The sequence below is a fragment of the Scyliorhinus canicula genome, chromosome 19 (assembly GCF_902713615.1).
Source record: "Scyliorhinus canicula chromosome 19, sScyCan1.1, whole genome shotgun sequence".
Classification (NCBI taxonomy): domain Eukaryota; kingdom Metazoa; phylum Chordata; class Chondrichthyes; order Carcharhiniformes; family Scyliorhinidae; genus Scyliorhinus; species Scyliorhinus canicula.
In genome coordinates, this window is record NC_052164.1 from 21,251,393 (window position 1) to 21,273,686 (window position 22,294).

Consider the following 22,294-nt stretch of genomic DNA (forward strand, 5'->3'; position numbering starts at 1 on the left):
GCCAGAGGAGACTAGAATAAAGCAGGCCAACGACCACCTAGGACCTGCCCAGCAATCAGGGCACCCACCCCTTTATTGGAGGAAATTGATACCGATGATCACGATACGGTCCAATTAATTGGGACCAAGTTCAAGGTCCGCCCAAAAGCATGCCGAGCCCCCTTCGGGCATAAGAAGAAGCCCCCCCAAGAGAGAATCGCTCTCTTGGCTCTCAGCGACGAGAGACCTGCCTAGCAGCTGCAGCAGAACAAGTAAGTCCAAAGTCAACGCACGCTACGAGATAGACGCTCCTAACTACCATTCCGTACCAGCTAGACCCCAGCAGCTTCAGAACCGGACAATGGCCATTGTTCCTCTGACTGAGTGGGCGCCCAAAGCTAAGTATAGGCTTTAGTAGTAGTGATAGTTTAGTTGGTAGAGTTTGTGCATGAGTATAATTGACTGCGTGTGTAAATAAATGAGAATTGATATCGAACTTACTAACTGGTGTATCGAGTCTTTGATCAGTATTTGGTTTTGAACCTTGTGGCGGTATCGAAAGATACATGGTGACTCTTGAGCAAACGTAATTAGAAATAAGGGAGGCGACCATACTAACTGCCATAAACAGCCAATTAAAGAGAGAACACAACGAGCAACATTTACTGGATTGGGGGGGAGGGGATGATGGGAGGGCTAGGGAGGGGAGGGAAGGGGGCGAGGGGGACAATACGTGGGAGACATGGTGGCGCTGGAATTGAGAGCCACTAGGCCAGCTGCTTTGAGCTAGTCAACAGGAGAGAGGTGGGGGGGGGGGGGTGTATGCATTCAGTGTATGGCAGGGGTTAGGTTACAAGGGGTTATTGCTGGGGGGGGGGGGGGGGCAGGAAGGGAAGATGATCTGCTGACGAGAGAGGGAACTGAGCCAGGTAACGGAAGGGGTCGGGGGTGGGAGCTGCCAAGAGGCGGACCAGGGGAGACGTGGCACATGGGCAGGGGATGGGTCCAAGAAGGGGGATGGCTGATCGGCATGGTGGGGGCAGGGTGCCCTCCAACCAGGCTGATCACCTGGAATGTTAGCGGATTAAACGGGCCGCTCAAGAGGGCACGTATGTTCGCGCACAGGCTCTGAAGGCAGATGTAATGTTGCTGCAGGAGACACATTTGAAAGTGGCGGACCAGATTAGATTACGGAAGGGTTGGGTTAGCCAGGTCTTCCATTTGGGGCTTGACGCTAAGACCAGAGGGATCGTGATTAACAAAAGGTTTAAATTTGAGACGGACAGCACAGTTGCGGATGGGGGTGGTAGATTTCTCATGGTCAGGGGCAAGCTTGAGGGGGTGAAGGTGGTCCTAGTGAATGTTTACGCTCCAAACTGGGATGATGTAGATTTCATCAAAAGGCTGCTGGGGAAAATCCCCGACTTGGATTTGCACAAGTTGATTATGGGTGGCGACTTTAATACAGTCCTCGACCCCGACCTCGACCGGTCGTGCTCCAGAATGGGCAGGGTCCCGGCAATGGCAAGAGAACTGAGAGGGTTCATGGAACAAACGGGGGGGGGGGGGGTAGTTTGCATTGGCCATAGAGCCGCTGGCAATTGCTCTGAGAGCGGCAAGGGATGGAAGGGAATGGTCCGGGGGGGGGGGGGGGGGGGGGATAGAACACAAGGTCTCGCTATACGCTGATCACCTGCTTTTGTATGTGTCAGATCCAGCGGCAGGGATGGATGGGATTATGGAAATCCTAGGGGAATTTGGCCGGTTTTTGGGCTACAAGTTGAACATGGCAAAAAGCGAGATGTTTGTAGTGCAGGCGAGGGGTCAGGAGAATAGGCTGAGGGAGCTACCATTTAGGGCGGTTGGGAAAGTTTTAGGTATTTAGGGATACAAGTGGCGCATGACTGGGGTAAGATGTATAAGTTGAACTTGTCGAGGCTGGTGGAGCAAATGAGGAGTGAGTTTCGGAGGTGGGATGCGCTCCCGTTGTCACTAGTGGGGAGAGTACAGACGGTGAAGATGACGATCCTCCCGCGATACCTGCTTATTTTTCAGTGTCCCTATTTTCATTCCGCGGTCCTTCTTTAAAAGAATCAATAAAATCATCCTGGGATTTGTTTGGGCGGGGAAGTCCCCGCGGGTGAAGAGGGGATGCTGTAACGGAACCGTAGTGAGGGGGGACTGGCGTTGTTGAACCTCAGCAACTTCTACTGGGTGGCTAACATAGCCATGATAAGGAAATGGATGGTGGGTACGGGGTCGGTTTGGGAGCAGATGGAGGCTGCTTCGTGTAGGGGCACCAGCTTGGCAGCCCTGGTCACGGCTCCCCTGCTGCTCCCGCTGGCCAGGTACTCCACCAGCCCTGTAGTGGTGGCGGCTCTGCGGATTTGGGGCCAATGGAGGAAGCATGCGGGGGAAGTGGGAGCGTCAGTCTGGTCCCCAATATGAGACAACCACCGATTTGTCCCGGGGAAGATGGATGGCGGGTTTCGAGCTTGGCGGAGGGCGGGGGTGGGAAGGATGGGCGACTTGTTCCTGGAAGGGAGCTTCACGAACATGAGGGCGCTGGAGGAGAAGCTCGGGCTGGCGAGGGGGAACGACTTTCGGTACTTCCAGGTGCGGGATTTCGTATGTTGACAGGTCCCATCCTTTCCCCGCCTTCCACCAAGGTGGATGCAGGACAGGGTAGTTTCCAGGGGGGAGGTAGGAGCGGGCAGAGTCTCGGATATTTGTAAGGAGCTTATGGGAGCGGAGGACACAGGGACCGAGGAACTGAAACTCAAGTGGGAGGAGGAGCTTGGTGGGGAGTTGGAGGAAGGCGTAAGAGCAGACGCTCCGAGGAGGGTAAATGCAACCGCAACATGTGCCAGGCTCGGCCTGATTCAGTTCAAGGTTGTTCACCGGGCCCACATGACGGTTGCACGGATGAGAAAATTCTTTGGGCTAGAGGACCAGCGAGCCATGTCCACATGTTCTCGGCGTGTCCAAAACGTAGGGGATATTGGCAGGGATTTGTGGACGTCATATCCTGGGTACTGAAAACAAGGGTGGCTATGAGTCCAGAGGTGGCAATTTTTGGGGTGTTGGAAGACCCGGGAGTCCAGGATGGGATAGAGGCCAACGTTGTGGCCTTTGCCTCCCTGATAGCCCGGCGACGAATACTGTTGGCCTGGAGGGACCCGAAGCCCCCAAAGACCGAAGTATGACTGTCGGACATGGCAAGTTTTCTCGGCTTGGAAAAAATGAAGTTCGCCTTACAAGGATCACTATCAGGGTTCGCCCAGAGGCGGCAACCATTCATCGACTTCTTTGCGGGGAACTAATCGTCAGCAGGGGGGGGGGGGGGGGGGGGGGGTTAGAATAGGGTAGAGTGGGGGGGAAGAATAGGCGGGTCTATTTGCGAGAGTGGTACTGTTATTTACACTATGTTTTTTGTAATTGGTATTTGCACACTAATATATATTGTTACTGTTTACAATGCCAAAAATACCTCAATAAAATTGTCTGTTAAAAAAAAAGAAGTGGCCTAACCACTCCGAGAGAACCCAATTTTGAATTGAGAATCCAATTTGAAACAGAAAAACCACAAGCGTTAGAACAACACTGATCAAGCCTCCGAGATTTGGAAGTGTGTTAATGCATGCGTACTAACAGGGATTTAAGGTAAACCTGAGAGATTTTGTTGCGTAAAACTGTCGGGAGTTTTGTCAGCCGGAAAATAGCGTAAGCCGTACCCGTGTTTACACTTTATCACTCCCTGTTCCAAATTCAGTAGAGAACCTAGATAGAGAAGATGGCAATGAAGGCAATGGAACGCTTTATGCACCCCCAGGAATTTGAGGTCGCAGCGACCAGTAGAGTAGGACAGTGTCCCGTGTGGGAAGATGAGATCAGAACATATCTCAAAGGGAAAGGATGGCCCCTTTGGAGTGAATTCTGCGCCAATGATGAAACAGGTCCTGGGAGTATAGGACATATTTGGTGGGAGAACCTGTCAGAGATCTACAAGAAGAGCTTAGGGAAAGCTCGCAAGCCGATGGCAATCGTGTCCTGCTTGGCACAATTGCGAGGCACAGAGAAGGTCATTAGGACGCTCCGTAGAGAGATTGAGGAGAGAGACAGAAATAGTGAGGTAGATGTGAGTGAAGTTGAGAAGGAGAATAAAGATTTAAGAGAGAAGTTAGCAGCGAGGGACAAAGAGGTGGATGATGCCAAGAGGGCACACCAGTCTTGTCTCGCGCATTTGAGTAGTTTCCAAACCCAGTATGATAAGGCCTACCAGGACACACAACGTGTGGTCTTGGTAAGACAAGAAACCGAGCAACAGGTAGAGAAATTGCAGAAACAGTGCAATGATTTGAAAGCAGCCCTACGAGCACTCCATACTTCCACGACGGAACAAAGGCAGAGCTCTGTAGACCACACAAAGTACCGGAAGCAAATTGCAGAACTGCAATCTCTGCTTTCCGTTCAAAATGGGTTTCAGAGTACATTCGGACCCCAGTTAGATCAAGAAAATGTCCCCGATTGGCAGGAATTGAATGAAACTGCCCATAGATACGTACATGGGACATGTACGCAGGAAAAACCCCAGAAAAGGAAAGCACCCCAACCCCCGACTGAACAGGCAGAACATACCCCCATGAACCCTGTAACCACACACCGCAGGGCCGCAGCAGAAGGAGACGCAGATTTCCTTTATACAACCCCGTTAACCATAACCTAATTACGGGGCGCGTGTGGAAAAATTACACCGTTCCTTCCCACATCAGACCCCCACAAGTTTTTCGCTAAAGTTAAACAGCAGGCCACCATGTACAGCCTGGACGAGAGAGAGCAGGTGAAGCTCACGGTTTTAAGCCTCGATCCTTCAGTCGGGGCAGCCCTTCCCGACCACAGAATGTAGGAGGAGACACCCTCAAAGACATGCACACAGCGATCCTAGATGTGATCGGCTATAACAGATGAGACCCGGTAGAAGGCCTAAACAAGTGTACGCAAAAGAAAAGTGTAGTTCCCAGGCAGGACAGGAGCCAGATCATTTGTCAGTTCCATGACAATCATGGACACCAAGGCATTGAACCCACCTTAGCCCACCTCAGACCGCTCTGTTGGTAGCCTGATTTAAAAGCCGATGTTACCCACTATATTGAGAATTGCTTGATCTGTGCCCAGAACAATCCGGACAGATATGCAAAAAAGGCTCAACTTAGTCATACCCGACCCGTTAATGGCCCCTGGACGAATCTGCATATAGATTACATAGGACCCCCTACCCCTACCCCCTTGCAGAAATGGTTATAAGTATGTGTTGGTGGTCATCGACGCCTTCACAAAATGGGTGGAACCTTTTCCATCAAGAACGAATACGGCAAAAACAGCAGCTAAAATCCTGGCACAACACATCTTCACAAGATGGGGACTCCCCCGTAGTATAGAGTACGAACAAGGCTCCCATTTTACAGGACGCGTAATGAAAAACGTCCTCACAATTTTCGGGATTCATATAGTGTAAAGTTTCATATAGTGTACCGCCCCCAGTCAAGTGGTATTGTAGAGAGGATGAACAGGACATTAAAAGCCACCCTCAGGAAAATGGTGCAGCCGAATAACAGCACCTGGGATTCAGTTCTCCCATTTGCTTTAATGTTTTTACGTAACACGGTATCCACGTCCACAGGATACACCACCACTCTCATGACCGGACGCCCCATGAAAGGAACAAAATATTTATTAGGACTGGATTTGTCCAGCCCCACAGTGACAGCCCTCACATATGAAAACGCTGTACAGCAGCTAATTGAGAACATAAAGGCAGCCCAACTCGCAGCAGCTGTGAGACTTGGGACACGGAGGAAACAAAGCATGGCATGTTTTGACAAAACAGTTCACGCCACAGTTTACAGTAGGGCAGCAAGTGATGCTTTCCCTATACAACCCCAAGCAGGTGCAAGGTTTGTAGCTCCCAGACAAGACCGATACTGCAAAGCCATTACCATACTAATGAGCCATTTCCGTGGACAAAAGAGTAACATTTAGGTAAATGATACGAAAGCAGACACCCCGGCGCCAGAGGAGACTAGAACAAAGCAGGCCAATGGCCACCTAGGACCCGCCCAGCAATCAGGGCAGCCACCCCTTTATTGGAGGAAATCGCTACCAATGATCAAGATACGGTCCAATTAATTGGGACCAAGTTCAAGGCCCACCCAAAAGCGCGCAAAGCCCCCTTCGGGTATAAGAAGAAGCCCCCAAGAGAGAATCGTTCTCTTGGCCTTGGCTCTCAGCGACGAGAGACCTGCCTAGCAGCTGCACCAGAACAAGTAAGTCCAAAGTCTAACTACTATTCCGTACCAGCTCAACCCCAGCAGCCTGAGAACCGGACAATGGCCATTGTTCCTCTGACTGAGGTGGGCGCCCGAAGCTAAGTATAGGCTTTAGTAGTAGTGATAGTTTAGTTGGTAGAGTTTGTGCATGAATATAATTGACTGTGTGTGTAAATAAATGAGCATTGATTTCAAACTTACTAACTGGTGTATCGAGTCTTTGTTCAGTATTCGGTTTTGAACCTTGTGGCGGTATCGAAAGATACCTGGCAACTCTTGAGCAAACGTAATTAGAATTAAGGAAGGCGACCATATTAACCGCCATAAACAGAGCCAATTAAAGAGAGAACACAACGAGCAACACTAGTTTGTCACTCACTAAAAGAGAGAAAATGTAAGACAGATAATTGAAGAGTAAAATTGAGCAAAATAGTGCAGACAGCACAGGGCAGGAATCATGGAGGAAGTGACCAATTGGTGATCAGTTACAAAGACGGAAGGGTTAATTAAGATTGATATGAGAGAGTGGAAATCTGTCACTAACAATTAATGGGAGAAATAGAGAACTAAAATGCAGGGGCAAATGACACAACTTGACGATTTGCAATTGGGACTAGCTTAGTGGTTAAAAACTGGATGGCATGGACAAGTGAACCGAAGGGTCTGATTTCATGCTGTAAACATCTATGAGTCTATGACAGAGTATCTCTCCCTTTAGCAGATAAAATATTCTTGATGTTTATCAAAATTGATGGAAAGAAGGGCATTTCCAGGCACATCCAGGCTACCTCACGGTAGCATGGTGGTTAGCATCAATGCTTCACAGCTCCAGGGTCCCAGGTTCGATTCCCGGCTGGGTCACTGTCTGTGTGGAGTCTGCACGTCCTCCCCGTGTGTGCGTGGGTTTCCTCCGGGTGCTCCGGTTTCCTCCCACAGTCCAAAGATGTGCGGGTTAGGTGGATTGGCCATGCTAAATTGCCTGTAGTGTAAGGTTAATGGGGGGATTGTTGGGTTACGGGTATACGGGTTACGTGGGTTTAAGTAGGGTGATCATTGCTCGGCACAACATCGAGGGCCGAAGGGCCTGTTCTGTGCTGTACTGTTCTATGTTCTATGTTCTATCACAACTAAATGAAGGATTGCCTTTTTAAAAAAAAATCTTCCAAAGGTGGTGAATCTTCTTTTTGGTATTCTTCTGTGGCACTGATAATCAGAGAATACTTCTTAGCAGGAGCAACTCTTCACTCTCAAAAGCAGTGAGTTGTGGAAGATTTAACCACAGGACTATCACAGTGGAGCTTAGTTGTCACCTGGTGTCCATACACTTGCAGTGCCAACACAGGATTATGCACAGCCATTGAGCCAAAGGGAAGCCTGTTTATTCTCTTCCTTTTCCCTCATCTAGGGGAGCTGAAGCCTTCCGCTGTCTTTGAAATCTGCTGAGTAAAGGCAGACCTGACACCTTATCTGAGCGTTTTTTCTAAGAGTAATACTTAATTGTTTACTAACAATATTTATTGACCACACACCATGTATTTCTGTTGCCTTGTCTTAACTGTCTCTGAATCAAAACTTATACTTTATTCTAAGCTTATATTTAAATGGTGGACCATTGTTGAATTTTCACATGGCTACTTATTCCACTAATGCTGGCTGTGGTCACCTTTTGTGATGTCATAGGTCACAAAGGGTCAGGTAATGGATTATTACATTGCAGCACAGTAGGTCCATTGGTAAATGAAGCAACTGTATGATGTAATAATGGCAGTGTCCACAGCAACTACTTCGGGCAAGTTTAAATCGATGCTTATGATGGGGTTTTGTGACGTCTATCAGTCATCAGTCACCTTTTATACGGGAAGATCAGATAAGCAGAGCCGCCATGGCTGGTACAGGCCAGGTTCCCTCAAATCTGAAATCTACAAAATCAGGAACCGGTCAGTAAACTTAGAAAAAGCTATAAGTCACTGAATGTCGAGTGGCATCAGTGAAATAATGTATGTTGTATCTGTTGAATAATAGGAGTTACTGCTAGGATCAGTTGCATCAACTACTGGTACGTCCTTGTTTGCTTTAATAACAGTGCATGCATCTGCTGGTGCAATTTCCTCTACCTAAGTGCATGCTATTCAAATTACCCATATCCTTAAAGCTATTAAAATTCAGATTATCTAGAGACTATGTAAACTTGGGTGTTCTATTCTAAGTTTGCACCATTCATCACTGGAGTCTGGTGCGTAATTACATCATGGTGCTAGCAACCAAACCGCTGGGATTTGGTGCTTAATCAATGCATTTACTGTTTTAAAAAACTTTCCTTGCATTTTCTGAATAGTTATATCATAAAATCATAGAATTTACAGTACAGAAGGCGGCCATTCGCTCCATCGAGTCTGCACCGGCCCTTGGAAAGAGCACTCTAATTAAGCCCCCACCTCCAACCTATTCCCGTAACCCAGCAACCCCACCTAACCTTTTTGGATGCTGAGGGCAATTTAGCATAGCCAATCCACCTAACCTGCACATCTTTGGACTGAGAGGAAACGGAAGCACCTGGAAGAAATCTACACAGAACATGGGGAGAACGTGCAGACTCCGCACAGATAGTGACCCAAGTTGGGAATTGAATTGAGCCCGGGTCCCTGGCATTGTGAAACACCAATGCCAACCACTGTGCTACCATGCCACCTGTAAATGTATTTTCTTATACTTATATTGAATTCATCTGACACTTTTTACACATTTAACTTTAGTAAGATAAAGTTGTCATAATTCCAGATGACTATGGGCTGCTTTCCCCTTTAATGGGGAGAGCTGACTGATGGTGGTTTAATCTGGAGATCACCATACCTCAGATGGGCAAGGTTGAGAAGGCGGTCCTTCACGAATAACCTCAGCCAGGACGGGCATTGAACCCATGCTGCTGACTTTGGTCTGCGTCACAAACCAGTTGTCTAACCCACTAAGCTAAGCCAGCTCTAGTCCTTTGTCTTTCTTTATTGGTATTCCATTGATATTGATATTGGTCCTTCATTGTGTACCACTTGAGTCTCTAACTCTGGGAGAAGGTGCTGCTGAAGGTCAGGCTTAAACCATTCTGATATATCTTGGCCTTTTCTTTTTTTTAACAATAATTTCTATTGAAAAAATTTGAATTTATACAACAACAACGAACCATAATGAAATACCAAAAATAACAATAATAATAGCAATCATAAACATTCGCCCCACCTCCATGAACAACACAGCATATTAACAACAGCGCAGATTAACACAATATTAAGTTACATAATAGAAACTACAATAAGGAACACCCCCCCCCCCCTTACCCTCCCCCCCACCCCCCACCCCCCCTCCCCGGGTTGCTGCTGCGATTGACCAAGATACCAATCTTTGAGCCAGGAAGTCCAGAAATGGCTGCCATCGTTTATAGAACCCTTGTATTGATCCTCTCAGGGCAAACTTGACTCTTTCCAATTTTATAAATCCCGCCATGTCACTGATCCAGGTCTCCACACTTGGGGGCCTCGCATCCTTCCACTGCAGCAAGATCCTTCGTCGGGCTACTAGGGACGCAAAGGCCAGGACAGCGGCCTCTTTCCCTCCTGCACTCCCGGCTCTACCGCAACTCCAAAAATCGCGAGTCCCCACCCTGGTTTGACCCTGGATCCAACCACCCTCGACACCGTCCCCGCCACCCCCTTCCAGAATTCTTCCAGTGCTGGGCATGCCCAGAACATATGGGCGTGGTTCGCTGGACTCCCCGAACATCTGGTGCACCTGTCCTCACCCCCAAAGAACCTACTCATCCTAGTCCCGGACATGTGGGCCCGGTGCAACACCTTAAATTGGATGAGACTAAGCCTCGCACATGAGGAGGAAGAGTTGACTCTCTCCAAGGCATCCGCCCAAGTCCCGTCCTCTATCTGCTCCCCGAGTTCCTCCTCCCATTTAGCCTTCAGCTCTTCCACTGACGACTCCGCCACCTCCTGCATTACCTTATAGATGTCAGACACCTTTCCCTCTCCAACCTACACCCCCGAAAGCACTCTGTCCATCATCCCCCACGAGGGCAGCAAAGGGAATCCCTCTACCTGTCGCCTAGCAAACGCCTTTACCTGCAAGTATCTGAACATGTTCCCTTGGGGAAGCCCAAATTTATCTTCCAGTTCCCCCAGGCCCGCAAACCTCCCGCCAATAAACAGGTCCCTCAATATACTGATGCCCACCGTTTGCCACCCCCTAAATCTCCCATCCCTGTTCCCTGGGATGAACCGATGATTGCCACCCAATGGAGCCTCCATCGAGCCCCCTGTTTCCCCCCTATGCCGTCTCCACTGTCCCCACATTCTTAGGGTCGCCGCCACCACCGGGCTCGTGGTAAACCTCTTAGGGGAGAGCGGCAACGGCGCCGTTACCATGGCACCCAGGCTCGTACCTCTACATGCCGCCATCTCCATTCTTTTCCACGCCACCCCTCCTCCCTCCATCACCCATTTACGCACCATTGACACATTGGCCGCCCAATAGTACCCCAAAAGGTTGGGCAGCGCCAGCCCGCCTCTATCCCTCTCTCGCTCCAGGAACACCCTCTTCACTCTCGGAGTCCCATGTGCCCACACAAAGCTCAAAATACTGCTAGTCACTCTCCTAAAGAAGGCCCTGGGGATAAAGATCGGCAGGCACTGAAAGAGGAACAAGAACCTCGGAAGCACCGTCATTTTGACGGACTGCACCCTCCCCGCCAACGACAATGGTAGCATGTCCCACCTCTTGAACTCCTCCTCCATCTGATGTACAAATCTGGTGAAATTATGTTTGTGAAGAGTCCCCCAGTCTCTGGCCACCTGCACCCCCAGGTACCTAAAGCTCTCCCCTGCCCGCCTAAGCGGGAGCCTACCAATTCCTTCCTCCTGGTCTCCAGGGTGCACCACAAACACCTCACTCTTGCCTAAATTTAGTGTATAACCTGAAAAGGTCCCAAACTCAGCTAGCAGCTCCATCACCCCCGACATCCCTCCCACCGGGTCCGCCACACACAGTAACAGGTCATCGGCATACAACGACCCCTATGTTCCTCCCCACCCCGTACCAAACCTCTCCACCTCTCTGAATCCCTCAACGCCATCTCCAGCGGCTCCATTGCCAGTGCAAACAACAAGGGGGACAGGGGGCAACCCTGCCTGGTCCCTCGGTAAAGCCGGAAGTACTCCGACCTCCTCCCATTCGTGGCCACGCACGCCATCGGGGCCTCATATAGCAGCCTCACCCATCTAATAAACCCTTCACCAAATCCAAACCTCCCCAACACCTCCCATAAGTACCCCCACTCCACTCTATTGAAGGCCTTCTCCGCATCCAGCGCGACCACTATCTCAGCCTCCCCCTCAATCGCCGGCATCATGATGACATTCAACAATCTCCGCACATTCGTGTTCAGCTGCCGTCCCTTCACAAAACCTGTCTGGTCCTCGTGCACAACCCCTGGCACACAGTCCTCTATCCTGGTGGCCAGGATTTTTGCCAGCACCTTGGCATCTACGTTGAGGAGAGATATGAGCCTGTATGAACCACACTGCTGGGGGTCCTTGTCCCTCTTTAAAATTAACGAGATCAGCGCCCGCGACATCGTCGGGGGCAAAGTCCCCCCCTTCCCACGCTTCATTAAGTGTCCGCACCAGCAAGGTCCCCACTAGGTCCACAAACTTTTTATAAAATTCCACCGGGAACCCATCCGGCCCCGGTGCCTTCCTTGACTGTATCTGCCAGATCCCCTTAACTAGCTCCTCCAGCTCAATTGGCGCACCCAGCCCCTCCACCTTCTCCTCCTGCACCTTCGGGAAAGAAAGCCCGTTGAGGAACCTCTCCATTCCCCTCCTCTCCCCCGTTGACTCCGACCGATACAGTTCCCCGTAAAAGTCATTGAAGACCTCATTCACCTCTACCCCCTTCCGCACCACATTCCCACTCTTGTCTCTCACTCCAGCAATTTCCTTAGCCGCATCCCGCTTGCGGAGCTGATGAGCCAGCATCCAACTCGCCTTTTCACCATGTTCGTACACTGCCCCTTGTGCCTTCCTCCACTGTGCCTCCGCCTTTCTAGTGGTCACCAAATCAAATTTAGCCTGCAGGCTGCGCCTCTCCCCCAACAGTCCCTCCTCTGGTGCCTCTGCGTACCTCCTGTCTACCTCCAGCATCTTTCCCACCAGTCTATCCCTCTCACTCCTCTCGCTCCTCTCCCTATGTGCCCGGATGGATATCAGCTCCCAACGAATCACTGTCTTCAGGGCTTTCCAGACCACCCCCACCTGAACCTCCCCCATATCACTCACCTCGAGGTACCCCTCAATACTTGCCCGGACCCTCCTACACACCTCCTCCTCCGCCAACAACCCCACATCCAACCACCACAATGGGCGCTGGTCCCGCACCTCCCCCATCTCCAACTCTATCCAATGCGGAGCGTGGTCGGAGATTGCAATGGCCGAATATTCGACCTCCTCCACTCTCGGAATCAGTCCCCTACTCACCACGAAGAAGTCTATCCGAGAGTAGACCCTATGTACGTGGGAGAAAAAAGAGTACTCCCGTGTCCTCGGCCTCACAAACCTCCATGGATTCACCCCACCCATCTGGTCCATAAACCCTCTCAGTACCTTGGCCGCCGCCGGCCTCCTACCCGTCCTAGAGCTGGACCGATCCAGTGAAGGATCCAACACCGTATTAAAGTCCCCCCCCCTATGATCAGACCTCCCGCCTCCAGATCCGGGACCCGTCCCAACATAAGCCTCATAAAGCCCGCATCATCCCAATTTGGGGCATACACACTAGCAAGTACCACCTTCTCTCCTTGTAGCCTGCCCCTAACCATAACATACCTACCCCACTTATCCGCCACCACTTCCGATGCCTCAAACAACACATTTTCCCCCACCAGAATCGCCACTCCCCGGTTCTTCACATCCAACCCTGAGTGGAAAACCTGCCCCACCCATCCCTTCCTCAGACGGACCTGGTCCGCCACCTTCAGGTTGGTCTCCTGAAGCATTGCCACATCTGCCTTTAGCTCCTTCAGATGAGCAAGTACCCTCGACCGCTTCACCGGCCCATTCAATCCTCTCGCATTCCAGGTGACCAACCGAATCAGAGGGCATCCCGCCCCCCTCCCCCGTCGACTAGCCATAGCCCGTCGACTGCCCGCCCCAGGCCAGCACCCCCTGCCCGACCCAATCCCCACAGCGACAGCACCTCACCTCTGTCCCCCCGGCCCCCACCAGCTCCTTCCTGACCCTACCAGCAGCAACCCCTTCCCCCCCTCCCTTCCCTCCCCAGGCTAGGAACCCTCCTAGCCACGAACCCTCCTCCATTGTACTTCCGTGGGTCAGCTAACTTCTGCTGACCCCGGAAACTCCCGCCAATAACCCGACCCCTCCCAAAGTGGGATCATCCCCCAATCTATCCCTCCTCCAGGCACCGCTCCATCGCGGGGAAGAACCAGTTAAGGCCCCGCCTCCCCCCGTCATCGTCTCCACCCCCAGCCCCGCAGCGCGGGAAACCAGAGGAAAGCCCGCACTTTCGCACTGCCCCACCACACCCTTCTGACGCAGCTCCCAAATACCAGCCCCACTCCATACCCCCAACCCGACATAGAATACAACAAACCCCCCAACCCTCCCCGCAAGATACAAAACTCAAACCATGCCCCACAGCAAAAAAAAATAACAGAACAACACCCCCATAAATAACTATATCAAAATTGCAAAAGTACAGAAAAAGAGAACACAGCAACAGCAGAATCCAGCAATAATTCCGGACAGGCGCCGGAATGTGGCGACTAGGGGCTTTTCACAGTAACTTCATTGAAGCCTACTCGTGACAATAAGCGATTTTCATTCATTTCATTTCATTTTCATAAAGTAGTACAACCGACCCCGCAACCCCCAACCCCTAGTTCAAGTCCAGTTTCTCCGTCCGCACGAAGGCCCACGCCTCCTCCGGGGAATCGAAATAATAATGCCGGTCCGAATAAGTTACCCACAGGCGCGCAGGCTGCAACATTCTGAACTTTATCTTTTTCTTGTAAAGCACCTCTTTCATCTGATTAAACCTGGACCGCCACTTAGCCACCTCCGCACTCCAATCCTGGTAGATCCGTACTACCCCATTCTCCCAATTGCTGCTCTTCACCTTCTTGGCCCAGCGCAGCACACACTCCCGATCACTGAACCGGCGGAACCTCACCAGCACCGCACGCGGGGGTTCATTGTCCTTAGGCCTCCTGGCCAGTACTCTGTGTGCTCCCTCCAGCCCCAAGGGCAGATGGAAAGACCCGGCCCCCACTAATGAGTTCAGCATCGTTGTCACGTAGGTTGTCAGGTCCGACCCCTCCAGCCCCTCTGCAAGGCCCAAGATCTGCAGATTTTTCCACCTCATGCGGTGATCAAGCTCCTCGAAGCGTTCCTGCCACTTCTTGTGGAGTGCCACGTGTCCCTCCACCTTACTCACGAGGATCCCGGCCTTCTCCTCTCGTTCAGTGGCCTGCGTCTGCAACTCCTTGATGGCAGCACCCTGGGTCGTCTGAATCTCCGAGAGCCTTCTGTTTGTTTCCTGCAGAGAGCTCAGTACCTCAGCCTTGAAATCTGCAAAACAGCGCAGGAGAGCAGCTTGTTGCTCCAGGGCCCACTGCTTCCACTCCTCTGGTGCTCCACCGGCCGCCATCTTGGATTCCTTCCCCCGTTTATTTCTGGGGAGTTGCTGCCGTCTTTTACCCTCTTTCACTCCGAGTTCGAGTAATGGACTGCGGGGAAAGTCGATCAATACACCTTCTGCCACCGGGAGACGTCGAAAAATTTCCGTTTAGGGCTCTAAAAAGAGCCGAAAAGTCCGTTTAAACCTGGAGCTCCCAAATGTGCGGCTTCCTACGTCATCGCCACCACCGGAAGTTATATCTTGGCCTTTTCAATGACAAAATTGTGTTTGCATGCAAAACTGCATATATAAAATACTGTGTAAACTCACGATAGACACAAAATATGCAAACCTCACTAGAAGGTGCATGCTTGTGTGCATGTATGAGACCTACCAATATTCATATTTTAATGGGCTATTATTTGATTCTCCTTTTCCCTCATTTACTCCACTTACTTGGGAAATGTCTCTGTTCAGTTAAATGAGCCATTTCTGCTCTACCATATACACATTTGCTGCAAAGCATTGTAGACTTGTTTTGTAAAATTTTAACAAGTTGTGTGCAAAGTCATTTATTTTCCTTTTAGAATTTGGCATTCTTTTCCTGGAGCCCTTTTAGTTTATTTTTTAATGCAACTCAGAAAGGTTGAAAGAAAGGATAGGGGTTCAGTCTAATTTAGTTGAAAACAGGCCATATGGATGTTAGAAGATGACAAACCTTTGAGGCTGTATATTCAATGCTGATAAACATTGGACAAAGTGTTACATATTTTCACTATTGTATACTTCCTTCTTTTATAATGCATATAGTAACATTACCTTTTCTGAAATTAAGAGTTTAGTATCTGGCTCCCCAAATTTCAATTCTTTTACACACTATTTGGGATAAAGAAATGGAATGGCTTCATCAAATGCACGTTCATTCAGCAAGAGTTAACCGTCAGGACAACGTGAGGTTCACTTTCTGACGTTTTAATGCCAGAAGTACCCTGTTTGGAAGATCAATGACACTGCTTCAGTGGTTGCCATTCTGTAGCCTTTGGTGCCGGTGAACATAATTGGAGATGGTTATAAGATGTTGGTTCAAAAGAAGAAAGCAATGCAAGAATACTTAGTACCACTCTGGTGCCTATCCTTAAAATGAGCTCATGATTTGGATATATCAGAGAAACCAAACTGATTTCTCTAGATTTATGCTTGTTTGGGTTTCCATCCATCTCTATAGCTTGCCATTGATAGATTTGAAAGCCGTGGTCAAATTTGCAAACCAGAGCAAGATAATCAAATGAGAATCTCAATTACCATCAGGAAATTGTTTTTGCATTCTGTTATTTATTTCCGCAAGATATTAGAGCAAGTTATAAAAGCTTATATCCTTTGAGAAAAGTTGAGAAATTAGATTTTTTTTGTGAAGAAGTGTATAATCCACTTGATAAATAAAAAATGGCTGTACATCTGTTGCGTTAGATAGAACTTAAATTAAAAGTTTTGGATTTTGTCTTATTTCAAGATGACCATGGTCTCAGATTGGTTCCAAGATTGCATATTTCCTGCTGTGTTAAATTGGCTAAAAATATTTTGATGCTCTTGAGGTTAAATGCACTGAGTTATTGGAACAACTGTCTCCAGGGTTGCTCAACTTCTTTTGGGACTCTTTTAAACAGGAAAACCTTTTTGGAAATAGGCAATGACTGATCTGAAGATAGCAGAAGCTAGATTTAATAGTCCCTGAAAACAGGTATAGGGATGTATGATTAACCCATGCCCTTTGATTGTGATGCATGTGGCACAGCAACTTCGGGCTGCCTGCTCATTTCAGTGATTTCAGTGTCCAGGCAGCTCTAGCTGCACTGTTGATTGGCCACAATAACCTTAACAACCAGTGGCGATCCTTGCCCAACTCGGAGATTGAACTTATGACAGCAACAGGTGACATTTCAATGAGGATATCTTTATTGAAGCATAGAAATCAAACATGTTATTCCTCGCTTGAGTTTAAGTAGCTGAATCGCTCCCTGAATGCACTTCGGGGAGATGTAGCTACTTGCTGGGAGCTGTTCTTCCACTTCTCCCTGTTCCAGAATCTTGTCCTTCTCTGTGTGGCTTTAAGGCATACTGTATTCCAAGGTGAATGGCTATTAGTGCACTCATGTCTGGCAGCATGTGGTTTATGCTGAAGCCTTGATGTCAGCAAAAAAGGCCTTCTGTACCTGTCACACCACTCTTGTAGAATCTGGTAGCGTTTTAACCACTATAGAAAGCACCAAACAGTTGTAGAATTGAAGGAACAGTCAGAAGAAATCAAGCAGCAACTAACCGACAAGTAGTTGATCTTTTCAAATAGTACTGTTGAGTGGTCGTTTTGGCTGCTGCATGTGTGTTCAGCGTTGTAAGCTTGAAAGGGAATTAGCTGGAGCATTAAACTCCAAAATGGCACCTCTGTTTTCAAATAGACATTGCAGCATGATTGACATCATGATCTGCCTATTCTGCATACTTCCAGTAGCTGTTCACTGTGAACATGACCCTTGCCTCACCAATATGGTGTGTGGCATGACTCGCTTGGAAAGAGCATGCACTGTACTATAAATGTAATTTTTGAGTTCTAAGTGTGTACATGATCTCAATTTTTTGCTTAACATATACCCTCAGACGAGATTGGAAAATACGGTTATTTCTCTTGTTGGGGACTGGTATGTTGTACATGACTGTTTGCATTGGATGTGCTACCATATTAGGAAGTAGGCTGCACAGTTGGCCCAGTTGTCTTTGTGTCAGCAATTAACTGGAATCTGGAAATAGAGCTAGTGCTGGAGCAATGTCCATTGATCTTCACATTTGATATCCTCCTAGGAGTGGTAGTCTTGGGCCTGTTCTACTGTTTTAAAATGCTGGCAAGTACTGATGATGGGCTCCTATTTTGTAAAGAAAACTGTGGAGAACAAGACTATAGAGTAATCCTTAATACCTATTTTATAAGAGCATGCTAACCAGTGTGCTGTTTATATTGGGATGAAATGAGTACTGAGCATGAGGAAATAGAACGTGTGGAATGTGGTTAAGGGAAGTATTTAATAGATATTTCAAATTATGGCAGGAATAGGTAAAGGGGAAAAGTTAGGGAAGAAGGTTCAAAGGATGGAGCACAGTAACCGATGACATAGCCACCTTGGATGGAGTTAACAGGTGCAAGGAAGGATGTAGACCTCGAGGGGGTCACTGAGGTAGGGAATATAATGCTGTGGCAGTATTTGAAGGTTCAGAGGAGTTTGACATTGTTTATTTACTGGGCCAGAGCTGAAGGGGCCGAAGGACTGAGGTTAAAAATTGTGCAGGGATCTAAGGACATGGGCAATAGTATTCAGTAACAGATGTGGTTGGTGGTGCGAGAAACGGGAAGATCAGCGAGTGGAACGAGGCGGGCTGAAATGCTAAAAGAAACTCATTTTGGTTGTAGCAGGTTCCACATTACCAGGCTTGGCCAGAATTGGCAGTCAGGAGTTAGATCAAGCTAAATTAGCTTTCTTGTTTCGTCTACTTCAAACCTGTCAAAACTTTGACTTAACTGAGACTTAATGTTAAACAGGAGATTAGAGAGTGGAGTAACAATATCGGAATCTAAGCAGGAAGTTAAAATGTGAAACGTCTTATCTTGCATATGGAATTTGTACTTTCAGATACTGTCAAGGGGTAGCATGTGGATAGAAGAGAGGACCGGGGAGAAGAAACCTTTTGAGTAGTGCCATTGTTAAAAGCCAAACCAGGAGAGAACAGTTCCTGAAGGTGGCCTGCAAAGGAGATACATTGTGGAGAATAGAATGATCAACAGGGTTTAAAGGCAGAGGGAAAGTCAAGGAGCATGAGGAGGATCAGTGAGTATAGTCACAGATGTAACTGATGTCAAGAATATTCTGCTGTGTGGGATAGAAACCAAATCTTTGGAGTGAAAGAAAGGTGCACATCTTTGGGCACCAATGCACTAGGATTTGAAAGAGGAAGAAGACATTTTGATGGCATTGGCTGGAGAGTTGATAGGTATTAAGGTGATTTTTTTCAAAGAGGGTGATGGGCTGTTTTGAAGGAGGTAGAGATGATGTCAAAAGATAGGCTGGTATCATCTGAGAATTTATTTAAAGTAGATTAATACCTCAACTAGAACAACAAATTAAAAAATGTTAAGTTTTAGTCAACTTCAGTTTCGAAGCTCATGTTTTAATTTGAAGATTGCTTCATCAAAGCTGAATCCTTTACCTATACTTAAATCACCAAGTGTATTTCTTGTAATTATTTGAATATATATTCCAGATTCCCAGCTCTGCAACCACTTCCCATCAATTCAGACTTGTCTATGGTGGTTAATTTGGCTGCTTTGCCAATTCTGTGTGCAAATACAATCTTGTACAGACCGCTGTATATCTGTCAGTAGGTTATTCCCTCTTCAAGTATAAAAGTATTTCATTCTTCTCTGTTTTAGCTTCACTTTAATGAGTACAGGTAGTGTCTCAAAATCGGAAACCAGCAATGCTCAAAAGCTGGACACACTTTTTAAGCTGCCATGCATGATTTTAATTATTCCTAGATGTGTAAAATAACTTGTTGGCTTGTTTGACGGGGTGCTCCATTGGCATGGTGTTGCACCGACTATTTTTGGCTTCACGTGCCTGTCTTTCCCTGTGGTTCGAGGACGCTGGACCCTACCCAATCCAACCTGCCCAGACTGAACTGCTTGACTGGAAAACCAGTGAGATTGAAAATTCAATGTGGACCCGGCCCCGTGATTGCCGGTTTTGAGAGACTATTATCTGTACAGTGTTCAAAGCTCAAGATAGTTGCCTATATTTAATAATAGAAGTAGAATATCCTACAGTTCTACTCTGAATGTCTTACAACTACTATCTGTGATTTCTGAGTAAGGCTTGGCACCTTATTCATGGCACGTTCAGTACACCTTATTTGGAAGTTAATTATTCGAAAAGTTGCTTCACTTTTTGCTTTGTACAATGTTACAAAAATTATTTTTACTTCTTCAGGTGACAGCATCCATGATCAAGCTGGTGAGGTAAAATTACAGCCAAATGTTAAGATATATTTTTCTTTCACTTTTGTTACATCGCACATACCATTGGAAATGTAAACCATGTAACTCAGATGAAGGTACACTTGTCCCCTTTTGAATATAAATAATTTCTTCATCTGTCAATAATTAGCTTTGAATACAGGTTTATTTGCAAACAAGCGATCTTTGATTTTGAACTGAGTGAACGTTTTAAATTGACTTTAACTCTGTGCTACTTAGGCAGCACGGTGGCCTAGTGGTTAGCACAACCGCCTCACGGCGCTGAGGTCCCAGGTTCGATCCCGGCTCTGGGTCACTGTCCGTGTGGAGTTTGCACATTCTCCCCATCCTCCCCAGGGGCTGGTTTAGCTCACTGAGCTAAATCGCTGGCTTTTAAAGCAGACCAAGCAGGCCAGCAGCACGGTTCGATTCCCGTACCAGCCTCCCCGGAAAGGCGCCGGAATGTGGCGACTAGGGGCTTTTCACAGTAACTTCATTGAAGCCTACCCGTGACAATAAGCGATTTGCATTGCATTGCATTGCATGTCTGCGTGGGTTTCGCCCCCACAACCCAAAAATGTGCAGAGTAGGTGGATTGGCCACGCTAAATTGCCCCTTAATTGGAAAAAATAATTGGGTAATCTAAATTTATTTTAAAAAAAACAAAAAACTTTGTGCTACTTAAGTTCTATTTATGCTCAGCTCTAGTTTCAAATTCTCCCAGTCAATTATGGGTAGGTAACCTCTATCTCTGCGCACATATGTTACCTGACGTCAAACTATAATTTTGCGTTGGGCAATTGACAATTTGATGCTTTCAAGAAAGATTGCATAAAAACATGCCCTTAAAGTCTCAATGTTGGCATTTTGAAATTGAAGAAGCTGAAGTTAGATCAAAAATCTTTCATTTATTCAAAAGTCAACAGTGAAGGATAGGAAAAGTTAATCTATTGCCCAAGTTGTCATCTTCACTCACAAGCTTTCACAGTCCTCAATGTGTAAGTTAACTCCTGTATCTGCATTCACTTGCACCAGAAAAAAATCTTGAAGCTTCTGTTGCAAATCTAATTCCTGAGGCATCCCACTTGATGCTCCTCTCTCTGCAAGCCTTAACCATTATTACAGTACAGCTCCTTAACCTCACCCAGGGAACCTTGCCCTTTTAGCCCACCTTACCTTTCTGCCAAGTTCTTCCCTGTTCTTATGCTTTACATTGAATGCTCACAACCTCATATAAGCTTTTGTTAAATGCCTTTTGGAAACCAAGCTGCACTACCTTATAGAACTCCCCATGGCCCTGAAGCCAAATCGTTGACTGAATCCAGTTATAGCAACCTACACCAAAATGAATATTTCCTCCAGTGGTAAATTGTTATTTCTGTTATGTGTCAATTAATAGTTGAATCAATTACACAGTCTTCAAAACTTTGTGCATACAGGAATTTAGTGAAGCCATTATGTTTTCATTACTATGGAGCTTGGTGGAGAGTGCCATTTTCCAGTGATAGTCTAGGATGTTTTATGGACTCTTTCTGTTCTGTTGATTTCTGTTTGGGTTTTCAATTTCTAATTTAAAAACCTTTTATAGGAGGGTCAAGAATTGGATATCTCAAAACATTGCTCTTTGAGAACAGGGCCCAGATCTAACACATACCAATGTCTTTTTCTTTATGAATATCATAAAAGTCTAAAGAAAAATATGGTTGAGAGCCTCAGAGCACTTTCTAGTACACATAAGCTCTGTCATAGCAGAAACTGCCTATAATTTGACACAATATTTCACTCCTGCACTGCGATGGTGAGAAATGTTATTTCATAGAATTTACAGTGCAGAAGGAGGCCATTCGGCCCATCAAGTCTGCACTGGCCCTTGGAAGGGCAATTAACATGGTCAATCCACCTAACCTGCACATCTTTGGACTGTGGGAGGAAACCGGAGCACCCGGAGGAAACCCACGCACACACGGGGAGAACATGCAGACTCCACACAGACTGTGACCCAAGCCGAGAATCAAACCTGGGACCCTGGAGCTGTGAAGCAACTGTGCCAACCACTGTGCTACCATTCTGTCCCCTATTATCTAATAGATGATGTTCTCCTGAATTTTGGATTAAGGCATAACGACCTCAATTTGTATTTAGATAGCACCTTTAACATAGCAAAATGTCCCAAGTCCCTTTTAAGATTTAATTGTGTTAAACTGGACAGAACAGTATACTGCATCTCAACTACCTCAGTGCTTAT

The 22,294-nt window shown here is 47.5% G+C and overlaps 1 protein-coding gene across 6 annotated transcripts in view; it reads left to right on the top strand.

The window, feature by feature from the left end:
* Nucleotides 1–8,111: 8,111 nt before the first annotated feature.
* Nucleotides 8,112–22,294, top strand: part of LOC119954127 — a 93,456-nt gene continuing 79,273 nt past the window's right edge. The window contains exons 1-3 of one of the 6 annotated variants that reach the window (XM_038779050.1): nucleotides 8,143–8,242; nucleotides 18,671–18,865; nucleotides 20,024–20,052. In XM_038779050.1, coding sequence (XP_038634978.1) covers nucleotides 18,853–18,865; nucleotides 20,024–20,052 — 42 coding nt within the window. In that variant the 5' untranslated portion in view covers nucleotides 8,143–8,242; nucleotides 18,671–18,852. Of the gene's footprint in view, nucleotides 8,243–16,833; nucleotides 16,923–18,670; nucleotides 18,866–20,023; nucleotides 20,053–22,294 lie in introns of those variants that run through there. The other 5 variants (XM_038779051.1, XR_005458173.1, XM_038779048.1 and 2 more) reach the window with 5 other exon arrangements.